General features: G+C 42.2%; 1 protein-coding gene across 2 annotated transcripts in view; it reads right to left on the bottom strand.

The window, feature by feature from the left end:
- Window positions 1–982: 982 nt before the first annotated feature.
- Window positions 983–16,075, bottom strand: part of LOC115567834 (ubiquitin-conjugating enzyme E2 E2) — a 28,145-nt gene continuing 13,052 nt past the window's right edge. For both annotated transcript variants that reach the window (XM_030394683.1, XM_030394682.1), the window contains exons 4-6: window positions 9,626–9,758; window positions 3,550–3,697; window positions 983–1,576 (exon numbers count right to left, since the gene is read on the bottom strand). In XM_030394683.1, coding sequence (XP_030250543.1) covers window positions 1,479–1,576; window positions 3,550–3,697; window positions 9,626–9,758 — 379 coding nt within the window. In that variant the 3' untranslated portion in view covers window positions 983–1,478. The remainder of the gene's footprint in view (window positions 1,577–3,549; window positions 3,698–9,625; window positions 9,759–16,075) is intronic.

Raw genomic sequence — 16,075 nt, 5'->3', positions numbered from 1 at the left:
ATAAATAATTTAAAAGAGTCCACATTAATGCTGCCGGCTTTGTGAAGCTGTACTCGGCGCCCTGAGTCCTCCATAACAAGAGGAAACGTGAATTTCAGTTCAGTTCATCCAATTAAAAACACAAATGTCACCCTCATGGAGGAGCTGGACGACAGGTCAGTAGGGGTTTGTCCTGTGAAGGGAATATTAATATCTATGAATAGTTGTCAAGTCTCTCCGTCTTTAAATTGATACTTCCATCCCTAGAACAAAAAATAAAATACCAATTTAAATGCACTTAAACACGCCACAGTGGTGTTGAAGTATTGTAACAAGAGTCATTGAATTCCTACCCTGTAATTTGACTTCTTTATCCTCCAACGCGCTCTCAAGATTGAGATCAAACTCGACTAACAAAACACCTCCCAGATCTGGACCATCGCCAGAACACAATCTCGCCTTCTTTGGCCTGAAGGTCTGAGATCCACTCAGGAGGAAACATCACACCTCTTTGATAGTGGTAATAAAAGCTGTAAGAAGTGGCGCGCGTCGCAACGAGCCACGCCCGACTTTAGATAAGATTTGTTTGAGTTTTCTGACTGTTAAGTTTTATAATCAGCGGGGACATTAAAGAAATGAGCGGCTGGTCGGTGAGCAGGTGTGAATGTGAGCAGCACCGAGGCTGCAGTCGAACACAAACCCAGACAGAGCCGAGCGTTTTTTTTTCTTTTTCTCACAAGCCAACCACAGTGTGTTTTATTGGGTGCTTCAGTAATACAAGTGCACAACAAACCACTCTGCAATTGCAGAGGTGGCGGGTAGCCAGTAAATATACAAGTCCTGCCTCTTTCACAGGCAGACCTATACTTTTGTGGTCTGCCTCAAAAGCCTTTGAAAAAATACATACAGTACAAACAAAATCAGAGGAAGTTAAAAAGCATGAAGGATCCATTGACGCAAACCTTCCTGTTCCATGCAGATAACATATTGATGACAAATACAAAAAAAAAAAAAATAAAACGACAAAAAAAAAACAAGGAAAACAAAGTCAAAGCATTTCTTCTGCATGTTTGTTCCAGGTGCCACTAAGAAAATGAGAATACATACTGTATAGCTGGAGGACAATGCGTATGATAATTATAATATTCTGTGTTTTTTTTTTTTCTCCAATACAATACTTCCAACATTCAGATATTGGAAAATAAAAATCCCAATCTACTCTTTGTATAAAAAAGAAGCTTTCAAGTCAACAAGGAAACAAAGGACATTTTTTTGTCTCGTTTGATTTTTTTTCTTTTTTTTTTTACACAGAAAAGGTAGATAAAATGTTGGGGTGGAGGAGGAGGAGGAAGAGGAAGAGGAGGAGGGTGATAGGAGGGCAGGTATACCGTTGCACTTAGTGAGTGTGCTTTGACAGACTATGGGTGAGAGCGAGAGGTAGAGAGAGGTACAGTGAAGGGCGAGGGAGGTAAAGGAGGGGACGTTTCCAGGCGGGGAGTCTATGTGGCGTATCTCTTCGTCCATTGTTTGGCTATTCTGTCATGCTCTGTTCTGTTGGTCAGGTACTGTGTGGCGATGCTTCCCACCAGAGGGTCGGCTGAAAGACAGAGACAGAGAGAGAGAGAGTGTGTGTTAATCATCAAGTATAATTACTGTGTGACGACTGTAAACAGAGACTCGTCAAGAGTTGGTATGATGTAAACGATTGGGTGAGAGGAGGATGTGTCACGGTAATGATCGAATTCTGTTGGATCTATTGGATCTGTTGCTGTGTGCTGAGAGGCAGCGGTTGTTTACGTGTCTATTACAATTACGTTCCGCTAAATGCATGTCAGGTACTTGAAGCGTAGAATTAAAAAGGAACAATTATCGTAACAGTAATTAAACTTGATCCATGTCTGAAACTGTGACGTTTAGTAAACTGGGCCTTGAGTTTGTTTCAAACGTTCAGCTCCATTTATATTTGGTATTTAACAGGTTTTTTCTTTTATGTAGATGTAGGAAGGCTCAAAGCTTGGGGTCCTTGAGGAGGGGCGATGTGATCTCCAGCAATAATACTCAAGCACACTTTCTGTGGCTAATGTCTGTTTGTGTCTATTTCTCTAACGGCCTCGATGGAGCCTCGGGAACCCTGTGCAGAGCATTAACATGCAGTCTGTGTCTGGATATTCTACCTGGACGAGGACAAAATGTACATTAATGATCTCAATGTCTCATCTGTACAGCGTGACCCCAAAAAAAATCTGCTCAGCGGTTTCAAAGGTCACCTCGCTCTGTCTCGTCTCCGCTCGCTAATTCAAGCCGAGCAAAATCTACAAGCAGCCGCCGCAGCCGGCGAGTCTTCTCTCGCAGCAGAGATCTGATAATGACGAGGTCCTCCATGGCACCGCGTCTCTTGACATTGGACATTAAAAATTCTGACTTCCCCACTGAATTTAATTTGTGCATTAAGATCTGAGCACAAAATGTGGTCACAGTTGAGTAAATAAGTAAATCTGCAGTTCAGAGTTTTTGAATATTGTCCTTTGATTCTGCTATTAAATCAGATCAGAAACTCGAGCAATTAGAATCAAAATAAAGTATTGATATTACAGTATATTCAAAAAATTTGCCAAAATGACTTCTAAGTTTTTTCCATCCACATTAACTAAGATTGATATAAATGGAATTTAATTCCAGATTATTGGAACCATTCACCAGATTCATGCCGGCTGATGGCCTGTAGCTCCAACTGTTAAGGAGTTCTCTCTCTGGGGGGAAGATGCAGCGTTCATTCGCTAATAGCTTTAGTAGACGCCACTTCTCCATCTCAACTTCAGCTGTATCAATAACCATCAATCATTTTAAAAGCAGAGACACCCCCTCCAGCAGCAGCACAGTCTGCGTGGAGACAGAGCGAGAGGAGTTGTGGAAAGACTTAAATTGACTATAAAACCACCATATTGCAAGTTAATGCCCTGTACTTGGCTGGCTTCCATTATGCTCACATTTATCACGCTGAACTTAAAACTGCTACTTGTAAGGCAGCACGAAACGGCCATCTTACATCTTGACCCAATTATTCCCTCTCCAGGTCATGAATTCTCCTGCTTTCTCCCCTCATTTCTCAGCACTGCGCTCATTCCCCTCACACCTGTTCACTCTTTCAACCGCTTTATTACATCCCCTATTAACATTCTCGAAGCATTATGCAAGTTAATATTAGTGTTTCTTTAAACAGTCATTGTGGATCTGCTCTGTGAGCGGCTCAGTTGCCGCTTCCTGCTGTGAAGATTTGGTTTTGTTATTTACAACTTCAGGCCACCGACTGTGCCAAAGATCTGTCAGTGTTGGACGGCCTTGGGAAACAATGAGGGGTTGAATTGGTCATGGCTTACTTAATAGTCTGGAAACATAATTTTGACAGCCTGTCGGCTTGAAATTTGGCCTTGAGTAAAAATAAACATTAGATTCAAATAAGAAGAAAAGAAACAGAGATTTGATGTGTTTAACAGCACAACCGCGCTCGGTTAAAGAGAGTCGGCTCACACACAAGCCGCACAATACACACCATGCAGATGTTGATCTTACCTGGGTTACAGTCTGTGAGCAGGGAGCAGATGGACAGCAGCACCTTGGAGATGGTGAGGGCGGGGCTCCAGTTGTCCTTCAGGATGTCCAGACAGATCACGCCCTGACTGTTGATGTTGCAGTGATAGATCCTCGTACGAAATGTTACCTGCACGCACGAAACAGAAACAGAATGATCTCATCTGCCAAATACAGGAAAACAGGACGTTTAAACATTCACAGTGGCGGAGCAGAGACATGTCAACAACATGAAGTCACTGTGTGAAAATAAAACCCAGATGAAAAGATGTTAATTTGAAAATTACTGTTGGTAACTCAGCACTTTACTGGAAATGTTACAGAAGAAGAAGAAAACCATAAATACTTCCTGCACACAATTTATTCATTTACTGATGTTTCGGTCTCGACAGTACTTTAGTAAAGACTGTTTGAAAAACTCTTGAGATCCAGTGACGCTTTCTAAGTGTCCAACTGCATTTGAGTTAGTTGGATGTGTGAATATCTTCTTTGAGATTCCAGAAATACTAAAATAAGCTGAAATAAGAGGATGTGGCCATTTTAATACAAAGCTTTCACATCTATTGAATTCATTAGGACTAATTTGGATTATCTTGACATTTTGGAAAATAAGTTTACCCGCTTTCCTACCAAAAGTTGGCTCAGCTGATTGATACCACTTTCATATCTTTTGTCAAATACAAATCTCAAATCAGCAGGTGATTATCGTAGTGTTAACACCGAGAGGAGGGACATTTATCTCACGAGGGAGTCCAGCTCGCTGTTTCTCTCTGCTCACAGTCGTTATGCTAAACTAGACTAAGCTGAGCTTCTTCTGGCTTAAAATGTAATGCATAAATAAAAGAGTAGTACTGACATTCTCTTCTAACTCTCCCATGAAAGGGAATAATTGTTTTGTTTCCCTACGTTTTGAGCCAGCTCATTCCTTTGAGACTGACACAAAACGGTGCGTCGTCACATTGACAAGCTGCTGTTGGACATGAAAGGCAACGCGACCCTCGATGTCACGGTTTACTCACAACCACCACGAAATGACTTGAACGTCAGCGAGCGTGACCCCTGAAGCCGCTGACCTTTCAAGTCAAGAATGAGGCCTGTGATCATCGACCAAAACTAAATGCGCCACATTTGTTTTATTGGCCTTTAATAACAAACCATTGTTTCTTTGTTTCTGCGTTGTAATGAAATGAAAACTAACGTGAACTCTCCAGTAAACTGACACACAGAGCTGCAGCGGTTCACTCGCCGACGTCATATCTGTTACCACATCAAAACAGCTGGTGATCCTCTGTGTTCAAATGCCTCAGTAGATTTTAACATCATCTGTTTTGTACAATCATAACTTAGAGCTGAAATAATTGAACAACAAATATGAGCTGCGACAGATTCGATAAATGATTCGAGATATCCGAATATGTCGACTTGTCTTGTTTGTACCCTGACAGCAGACAGTCATGAAGAGAAAGAGACGAACAGCAGCAGAGATTCATCCAATTATCCTTTCAACTTTGTCAGGAACACCACCATCATCTCTCCCATAATGTCCGTCTAATATGATCTTTTAAAATTGGATTGTGTAGACGTTACTGTGCAGTTACACTTGTGGTAATTTGCTTGTCTTATTCGGAGGAACTTGCAATGACAGCAAAATGATTGAGAGCAGATGGGATAATAATTCAGGGGAGGAATCTAACGTCAGTCTCCACAATCGCTCTGTTCACAACAGATCATGTACACTACATTTTATATTACTGCCAGTAACATTTCTTCTGTTTTAAGTTGAAAAACTGTCCTCGGTTTAATATTCATAAATATATTTTGTGCATTTTTACAGCAGCGTTTGTTTTGCAGATGGCGTTTCCTCAGAGCTGTGACTGGACATGAATTAATCATCATAACGCTCTGGTAGCTGAGTGTGGTTAATCCACCTGACAAGAAAGAGTATACAAGTCTTTATTTTCCAGATCATTTCCATCCATGTGCATCATCTGCTTTATACAGCATGAATGTCACAGAATCAACTCAGGAGGCTGGAGGTCGTCTGTTGTGATCCGACGTGCTGAGAGCGGTACTGTGTTTTCTCTCTGACTGACCCGTTATTAATTTAGCATTTTTAACACTGCTTGACACTCCAGGCCAATCAGATTGCCGGTGGTCCCGGCGGCCAATCTGTGCCTGATAATGATAATGAATGACCACTTTAAGCGACCGATATTAATTAAGTTCAACAGTCGGAGTCACCTCTCTACAGATGCAGTATGAACACAGAAAACCTGCAGAGAAAAGAAAGAGATAAAAGGGACACAAGTGATCGGTGATGGCCTCAAATAAAAATATGTTAGCAGCAGATGAAGTCAGAAAATACTGATGGAGTAATTTGTGACGAGGGAGGAATTCTAAACCCTGAAAGGAAAATAATTTGCTGTCGAGTCTGTGAGGAGGAGAAGCTTGTTAAAACCGGGAGCAATAACAGGTGAGACATGGAGGACATTTAAAAGCTGCTGTGGGTCTTCACACCTCCTTTCTCTCTTTTATTCACATTAACGCTGATGTATCAGCATCAGTACCGGCATAATGGCCCTGCCTGATTGCTCCACCGAGGCCCATTTAACACCATTTGTCACTGCTGCTGGATGAGCAAGTTGCCACAAATACACAGTCTATCAAAAAAGGACAGTGTTTTACTGGCAGCCAGTGAACCAGATACAGTTTGGATTTTTTGGGTGGCTTGAAAAACGGAATTGACTTCATCTGGTCAGAGAGTAACACCTCCTCCAGCAAATCTCATGATACTTTAGTGAGCGAGACAGACCAACAGAGGGCAGCATGGTGTCAAAACCAAAGCACAACAACAAACAATAACAGTTTTCATGTCGGTTTTGTTTGAGTACTGTACTGCAGCACCCGAGTGTAAATGAATTCCTTTAACACGTGGCGTGATGTTTCTTAAACCTTAAACAAGCAGACAACCAACCTACCACTGTTTATGTTGTCTGCCTCGGTTGGATGTGAGCTTGACATCTGTTTGGGGCAGCGAGGCAAACAGTGGTGTCAAGTGTCAGGACCAATCACCGACATCTGGTCCTCCTGACCCTGACCCTCCAGAGGAAATCTCTAATGAGCCTTGGCATTCCCAAAAATCACACAGGGCAGGACGTTATAAATAACCAGCCCCGGTGCAGACACTGCTCCTCTCCTGGCCCGAGTTCAGACGCGGAAACTCATCCACCTGGCGAACTTGTCAGCTCTTGTTGCTCTTCTATTTTAGAGATTTTTAAAGTGAGTCGGGTTCTGGATCCAAATTTCCCAAGCCTGAGGTCTGATTGAATTCAGCAACTGAGCTCCACTGGAGCGTTTCTATAGTGAGGGAGTGTATGGCAGCTACAGGCCGAAAGGTTTGGTGTGTGATTGCAGGGGGGTTTGGCTGCAGATCACAGTGTGTCGGAGGGGTAGGAGGTATCGGTGGGGGCGGAAACACTCGAGTCCCTCTGGCAACAGAGAGCTGGGCCGGAGCCTGTGGATTTGTTTGAGTCTGCTGTCAAACACAGAGCTGGTGGTTACACAGCACAAAGGACGAGAAAGAGGGAAAAGAGGGCGAGTGAGCACGGGGAGGGGTGTGCATAACACAGAGGAGAGAAAATGAAGGCCAAGTGAAAGGGTAATGGGGTGCACGGTAAACTAAAGGGAGATTGGCCCTGACGGGTCTGCGTGTTCAATGATGACATCCACTCAACATCCTGAAAGTGCTCTGCGGACAGCATCGCATAAAACAAGAGGAGCGACTCTTCAGAAGCTGAGCAGCCCACAGGTCAGAACCAGGCACCACACAGACTCTTAGAATAAAATCACGACGATTCTTCATAAAACCAAAGTGCAGGAAAGAGCAATCCAGGCTGTAAAGAAAGCCCTGTCAACAGCTGCAGTACTGACTCTGAGCCATTACCATGACACCAGTGTGATATAATGTGCTGCACTAGCTTACTGCCATAATTCTGTTGAACTGGTGCTTCATTTTTATCACATTATGCTGTCATCAACATGCATAAAAAAGTCCACTTCTGCCTACACCAGTCCGACAAGCCATTCATTTTCTATACCTGCTCGTCCTGTACGGCGAGGACTCCCACTCCCTGGGCTGTGGAACATTTGCTACCAGGCAGTGATGAAACTATAATTTAGCAAAAGCTCTGAATAATAAATATGTGACATCTTTTAAAACTTCTTCAGTATTTTGTGGGAATTTCCTTGATCTTTGCACATTCTGTCTGTACAGCATTTTTCCTCATCACTTCCTGATTTTACTAAAGTAGGTCATCAGTATGCGAGGTAACCAGTCAGTCATCACCATCCTGAGGGTTCAGCAGTGCATGAAATCTGTGTGAGGACACCACCAAAGTCTTTTTAGGCAAGGCTCGCCATTCAGCAGCCATCCTGGCAACGCCCCTGGGCTAACAGGACCAGGAGCTTAATGAATAGAGACAGAGCCAGAACTTTCACTGCGTGTTTCAAAAGTTTGGTGACTTTGCTTCAAAATAAGATTTAAATCCACTTTCTTCCTCATAGGTTAAACATCTACTACACATGTGCTCTGTTTCACAACACCAACTTCTTTAATGTCTCAATCCAGAGTGTGTATGACGCCATCAGCTCATCACACCCCAGCAAACGCGAGTTAATTGTCTAATCTTTAATAAAAACTTTCTTGGTGATCCTGTGCGTTAGTATAATATCCTTCGCTTCCATGATTATTAGTATGCAGCTGCACCAGATTGGCTGATACAGTTGAGAATCTCAAGTGTTCGCTGACATCAATGCAACAACACGACTGGTTGATATGTTTCTAGGTTCGGCTGTGATAAGCACATGATTGGGATATGACGATTATTCCATTATTCAAAGATCTGTTTGTATGTACTGTAGCATATAGTGACAAAGGCTTATACTGACCTTGTGCGGAAAAGACTGCTACACATGTTTTACAGGGGCTTGATAAGATTAACATGATTCTACCAAAGGCTTGTAATAACGTGGTACCTGGTGGCATCTTGTTATTTCTACACACTGAAAATAACTCCTTGATTTTTTCAAATTGAATGACTATTTGAATATTCAAAAATCTTGACCCATCACCACGCCATCATGGTGTTACAAATATTTTTGTATTGAAAATGCTCCCAGAGGCTTGTCTCCAATCTTTTATTTGTCTGACGCTACCTGGGTGTTGCCGAGATGTTTATCTGTATCTTTAATCTCGATCTGTTACTTTGCGATTTGTTGAAATGTCATGTACTTTACCCTGCTGTACTGTAACGCCAATTTAATGACCTTCACTGAAGATAAGTTTCTTTTAGGAGGATAATAACCTAACCTAACCTAATTTAGAAACTGTAATGAAACATGTAATAAATGGATGTTTGTTTTTATGCTTGTTTGCTCTCTTTCTCTCTTATTCTGCAACTTCTAACATGTATCAAGGCTTATTTTTGCATTGGGAGGACAATTATCAGACATAATCACATATTGTGATATTTTTAAGCTTTATCACTTTACACGACATACATCTCAATATTTGGAAATCTCCCTATAAGCACTTCAGGCCTCAGGCAGGTATTAGAGCGAGTCGAACAGTCTGAAAGAATTCAGATTAACTCTCTTGTACACTATCCGCCCAGCACCTGGCAGACAGGCAGGCAAGGTGACTTGTGGGTGAACACAGTAGAACAATTAGCAGCTAAGTGAACATTAAAATAATTCCTCAGGTGTCCACAGACATGACTTCAAATGATCTGTAATGTTGCTCTGTATCTGGGCATATGTAACTGCTAATTTTTCTGCACCAAAAAAACCCCCATAAAATATAAATTTGCTGTTTGTCTGCTCTAGAAGAAACATGTGGTCAAACAGTTTGTGCATCACTAACAATCTTTTAACTTTTCCACAGCATGAAATGACCCAGAGGTATTCTCAACACTTTTCCAGACCCTCTGCAGGAAAGCTGATATTTGGTCAGCTACTCAAATACCAAATAATTTAACAGTTGTGCCTGCAGGCTGCTGACCTTGGGGGGTTTGAACGGGTAGTCTGGCGTGAAGGCGATGTCCAGGAAGAAGACGCCGCCCTCGTACACGGAGCCCGGGGGTCCCAGGATGGTCGACCTCCACTCGTAGATGTTGTCTCCTTTGGGGCCAGCGCTAGAAAATTGAAACAAAAGACGTGTTAATATGTTAATCAGCACGGCGCACTGGAATCGACAGCCTGGTGTTCAAACTGCCAGCGGGCTCACAGAGATTTGGGGGAGAGAGCAGCTCAGGCGGTAAATGCTCGCTCCTGACAAGTTAATGATGGAGATTTGGGGAATGCCGAAGCCGTGGAGGTTTGCAGGTTTTTAGTTCAAGGCTATTTTAGTAGGATTTAGATTATCTTTCAACATTTTGATTAGGAGATTACCTGCTGTTGGGAGTTGGGGAACCAACCAGTGAACCAGTTTAAGCATCAAACTGAGTATTCGGTAAAACCAAAGAGACAAAGAAAGTCTAAGAAAAGCGATACTCTACAAACAGGTATTCATATGCTTACAAGAGTAAAATGATTTCTTATTCCAGCCAGTTTTTCTCCTTCATGAGATGAGTATTTATGCTGAGTGGAGGCTGAAGGTCACATCTGCTGTATAGGCCCAGTAATTAATGCCATTTCCATATTAAGGGCTCCCTCCCCCACTGTTGTTTGTGTTAAGACCCTGAGCTGGCACAAAGCCAGGAAGAGACCGGGACAATGTCCAGATCACAAAGCCAGGGACAATGAACAATCCCTCCGATTTCGTGTAATTACCAGGGATGGTGTTTAACGCCAACCCTTAGCTGCCGGCAGATGTGCTCACAAATGTGTGTGTGTGTGTGTGTGTGCGTACGGCCCGACACACAGGGTTCGCTTTCACCCAAGGCTGTTGTATTACTGTATTACTGTTCACTCAATAATCGCAGACAGAGATTTCCTCGGCGCGTCTGTGTAATAACCTCAAAGAGAAAAACGCTTAAAAGCAGCATCTGGCTTGAAGCATGCCCTTGAAAATAGATCATTCTCCATAAACAGAAATTAGACAGTAGACGTTTCCTTCCTCCTTCAGTGTCAACACATGCAAATTTCCACTAATCTACTTTGCCACTCTTTCACTCTGCCCCTCTCTTAAGCCTTCTTTAATTAGCTAATTATGATTACTTCTTCTCTGGGGAATTACTTCAAAATACACTTTTGATAAGGGCCTCGCCAATCTGGACTTTGTTGTGTCAGGCACAAAGAAGATCTCGGAATTTATTGTTGGGGCTAAAATAAAATAACAAAAGCAAAGAATGTATAGAGACCCCGCTGGTCGTTTGTCTTTGTAAACCTAATACTTAAACTAGCTGCAGTAATTGATAACTTCCACCACGGGCACAGAGGGTGCGGCAGTAAAAAGGGACACATCTGTCAACAAGGTGTTGATGTTCACATTAAACAAGTTAACAAGGTTTATTCATGGAGTATTAACAATATTAGTTTCATGAGTTTTGGCAGGATCAGGCGATGCTATATGACCAAACGGCTCTAAACATCCTGAAATTGCAGGTTTTGTTTCTCTTCCAGACAAACCGTGTTGCGTTCCGGTCAGACAGAGAGAGCAACGTCTGAACCAACTACAGGAAATGACTTCAAAATACAGGGATTTATAGGCACACAGAGACAGATGTTGACATGTGATAGCCAGCAGTTACTTGTGCTTGGAAAGCCTGTCATAACAATATAAAGTGAGGGCAAACCGCAGTACGAACTGGCGGTCATATACAGCTGTTCCTACATTGTTCTGTTGTGGTATTTAACAGACGTTAAATTAGAGCAGAGGAATTCAATACTTCCATCGTGCCCTGGCCGCGAATGGATGAGTTTTAAAATGTCAGGTTTGCAAAACTCTGTTCAATAAATGACCTACTTAAAGAACTCTGCTCGGCTGAGGAAATTCAGACTCTGATTATCACAGTTTGATTAATATGTCCAATTGATTCTTCAGTATTTGCTGTCCCTCTGCAGATGAACGCGGACTACGATCCAAAACAGGGATAGACCAGGTCAATAATTGGGGCCGATATTTAGCATTTTCCTGATTATCAGTATCAGTGTTTTTTGTGTCTGATTGCTGATTAAATAAATTTATTTAACTTTAGCTCTTATACTCTGTAGTCACCACTCTGTGGTCTCACTCAGTGTGCCACCCACAATACTATCCAATTGGTTAAATGTCACACAGAAATTGTAGTTAGTTACATATCATCATTGGTTATTCTGATTTTTTTTTTCATTGTAAATGTCAATTGGTTCTAAATATCAGTTATCAGTTGTCCTGATTAGTATTTATTGGTACCGGTTATTGAAAAAAAAACAAATAGCTCCATCCCGAAACACAATTAGTTGACCAACTGAATTCAAACCTGCATGTAATAAAACAACAACCCATATGCAACCAGTCTGGTGACACACTGGGAATGAAAACACTGCGGGCACTAGCAAAAAACTAAACAAAAATCCAAGGTCGTCCAGCAAAAATCAAAAACTCACCCTGGCCAGACTTTCGCAACATCATCAAGCAAGATGCTGCAATGGCCAATCAAATGCATGTAAACCCCCAATTTTTTGGGAAAGACTGTCTAAGAGCTTGTGCCCTTTCTTTCTTCATTTACAGGAGTGTTGCCTTTCTCTTTGACATCTCCGTCTTTGACTGTGCCTGTCCCAAACAACTGAGCATATTAATGTGAAGCACACACTTGCCTTTACTTGTGACTCTGTGTGACTTTCGATACAAGTCGTTTTAATCTTGTAATTATGTCGTTTGAAGCTGACTGATTTATTATTACAAACATCTTTTCAAATGTTCTGATGGCTGAATTTGTTGTGAGCCTTCTCCCGCCCCGACATTACTCTCTACATTTCCCGCTGTTGACAGAACCACATAAGCTTATTTCCTTGGCTCCCAGCAATCTTTTCTCAGTGAACTTACATTTCTATGCTACACACACCTCAGGGTTAACACTCCCATTACTGCTCGCTATTCAGAAGCTTTCCTGACACCAGGGTGAAAGAGACAGCCGACTACTCCATTTCCAAACATCTCCAGTTGAAGCAGATGCTCACTTCCTTCGAGGCTGATGAGTCTGTAGCAGTGATAATAACTCAGACATGATGGAAAGATAGAGATGAGCGGGCATGGCAGAGGTCCTCGCTCAGCACAGAGATTGCTGAAGGGGATCTGACAACCACACAAGAGCTGTGGATAACAGGCTAAGTCAATAGCTGAATGTGCATGCCACCGCTGGCTGTTGCTTGGAGACCTCCTCCCCCCACCGGCTCGGGCGTTCCTGTGGTGCTTTGTTGCAGCTGGTTGAGGGCCAGTTCTTTCAGGATCTGATAGTCTCTCCGCCTCGCTGTTAGTTTGGGAGAGGTGAGCAGTGTGACAATCACAAGAACCTCGAGATAAATCACGGCTATCTGCAGATTTGTAGCATCAGTGATTGTTTCCATGACATTCAGGCTTTAATTAATACACGGTTAATGTCAGGAGTTAAATGGCTAATGATCCCTTGGCCCTGGTTAATAGCCATGCAGAATATTATTCTCAGCTGACATATTCAATTCACCGTAATTAATGGGTAATCAAGTCATTATCAGAATTTTAAATCGTCAAATGCAACTTCAAATCAACAGACTAATTTCTTCGTACGTCAGGTGTCTGTCGAGTTTGACTGAACAGTGTTTCATAATGAGTTAATAAGTCTTAGTAATATACAGACAAAGACACACCAAACTGACCTCAGAGAACAAAGGACGACTGTTGTGTGGTCTCGCGTCGCCCGTGTCTCAAACAAAAAGCTGCATTTAAACACAATCGCAAAGAACACAGCTCGGATGGTCTGTGCCTGCCTGAGGGAAAATAACTCTCCATACCACAAGGTAGCGGTAGTCTGTAATCGTCATTCAAAAAGGAAAACTGGAAGACTCCTTACTGCGAATATACAAACAACTGTTAAGAGAGCAGCGTTTGCCTTTTATAATCACACCACTCTTCCGGCTAAATAGGTGAAATCACTAATATTATAGTGACAGGCTTATTTTGGCCAACAAACTGGTGCCAACAGTGCGGGACACACCAAAAACTAGAGCCAGAGATGCTCACTGTCGGCCTTAATACTGGTCATGTGTCAGGGTCCTAACAGACAACACCACCCCCAGCTACAGTCTGTTCACCCTGCTGCCGTCTGGCAAAAGATACACAAGTATCCGCTGTCATACGACCAGACAAGAGAGAATTAAAGAAAACTGTCTTCCTCAACAGTCTACCATGAATAGTTTATTTTTGTGAATTGATTATTATTTATTACTACCCAGTATCGTTTTTGTTTTGGGTGTGTAGCTCAGGGAATTACCACAAAAATCATCTTCTTCTTTTTTAGAAACCAACAATGATGCAACACCGAGCCCTGAAACTGAAACAGAGTGATAGTAAGGTATGTATTAAGAGTCACTTCTGTCTTTTATTCTCTCTTCCTTTCAAGCACACAGACCTGACGTTCACTGGTGCAACAGTGCTGCTTATGGGCTTTGTTGTTGGCTGCACTAATAATAACCTCCGTGTAAGTAAGACTACATCTGCAGTGCACGGTCAGCCAAATGCCTTTATTCAGTGAGTATTTGGGTCATTTGTTTCCAGGGTCTGGGATACATTAGGGTGCGGGTGTCCGTGAGAATCTTGCCACTGCCCTGTCCTCTGAGATTACACTCATGTAAGAACCCACTCTGACAGATGGGCTGCTTCCTCCGCAGCGGAGCACCAAAATAGTGTTAAACCACAGAATCACACTGCTCTCTTTCTTTGAGATGTGTCCTTTTTTGCTCACAGTTCATCTTTTTGTGAGTTTTTTCAAACGGAACAATTCAGATTCTTCACTAAATGTCAACGGCAGCCAGTATCGTCAGCATGATTCAGTCATAGTGTTTGTGGTGCCTGTGAGAGAGCGAGTAATTGCATCTCACACTGACCTTGTTCAAGGCTTCACCTCAACAAAGACTCATCAGTGCACACAAGGCTGAGAAAGATTGGACACTTTGAAAACCAGAGACTTCACATAGACAGTTCTCAGAGCAGAAGGATTAAGAAACTGTTTCTTCATAGAATATAAAAAAGGAACACTTTACCCATAGACACACTTCATCATTTTTATCTTTCATTCTCAGTTCCTGAAAACGATCCAAGCTGTGGCCTATAATCACACATGGCAGTAATAATTTCCATATATATTGAATGACCTTTCCTACCCCTGATTGAGTACAGTAAGTGAGACTTGGATATCTTTTGCCAATTTAATCATCCGCATTGCGTTACTCATAGACAGGGCGATCTGCAGATAGATGCCAATGCCAGAAGATAACCTTTATCTAGCGCCATGAGAGCTCGGCTAATCTCTGCAAAAATCGCTAACCTGCCTCGTCACCCAGAGCCAATTCCCACAGACATCAGGGCTCAGGTTAAGTTGATGAAAGAGATGCAGTCATGAGATAGGCCTGTGCCACTCACAGGTGAATTCATGAGGCAAGGTAAACTCAGATCGTGGTTACAGGAGGGGAAAAAAGACTTCTCCATTAGAAATCGTTAAAAAGTATCTTACATCCTCATACTGGTCAGAAAACCCCCAAGCAACCACTAACATCTGGCTTTTGTCTTCAGTGGGAATGGTTACAATGGGCATTTATTCCCAAGTCCAATATTTCTGCAGTAGTTTTGGTTATTCATGAGGTCCAATCACAGTTAATAGAAACATAACACAAGGGTAGACACGGCAATTTCTGCCACTTTTCTAATGCGATGCAATATCAAGACATTACTTTACAACTTCAATGTCCAACCAGGGCCTGAATATCAACAGTCAACAACATAGGCTACAAACTCATCCATCCATCCATCCATCCATCCATCCATCCATCCATCCACGTTGGAATCAAGAAATGTCCAGTCCTCTAATTGGTGCACGCATACTATTCTGTCAGTCTCTGTTCAAGCAGCACTCCAACATTGGTCAGTCTGCATATAGTTTAAAAAAGGGTCATGTACTACAAGCTGCCTTTGACCGTTTCCTATTTTTCACATTCATGATGTCCACCAGAAAATAAACAGGAAGGTCAAGTTGTCTACAGGCATTGGAAGATGAGTCATTTGCATTTGTAGTGACTTTACTCATGTTTAAAATAACTTGTACATACGTAAACACAGATTTTTTTGTGTAAAATGGGCAAAGACATCCAAACAGATTTAATTCATTTTCAAATTTTGCAGAACATATCACAATAACAGACCAGAATAAATTCTGGTTGTTAAATATAAGATGAAACTAGAAGCAACTCCTATTAAAGAATACAAGAGTCAAAACCACAGATGCAGGGAAACCGCAGGAACGGTCTTGAGGGCCTGCAATGACTGTGTGTGGTAGTA

The sequence above is a fragment of the Sparus aurata genome, chromosome 17, assembly GCF_900880675.1.
Source record: "Sparus aurata chromosome 17, fSpaAur1.1, whole genome shotgun sequence".
Lineage (NCBI taxonomy): Eukaryota > Metazoa > Chordata > Actinopteri > Spariformes > Sparidae > Sparus > Sparus aurata.
This window is presented reverse-complemented; position numbering and strand designations above follow the sequence as displayed.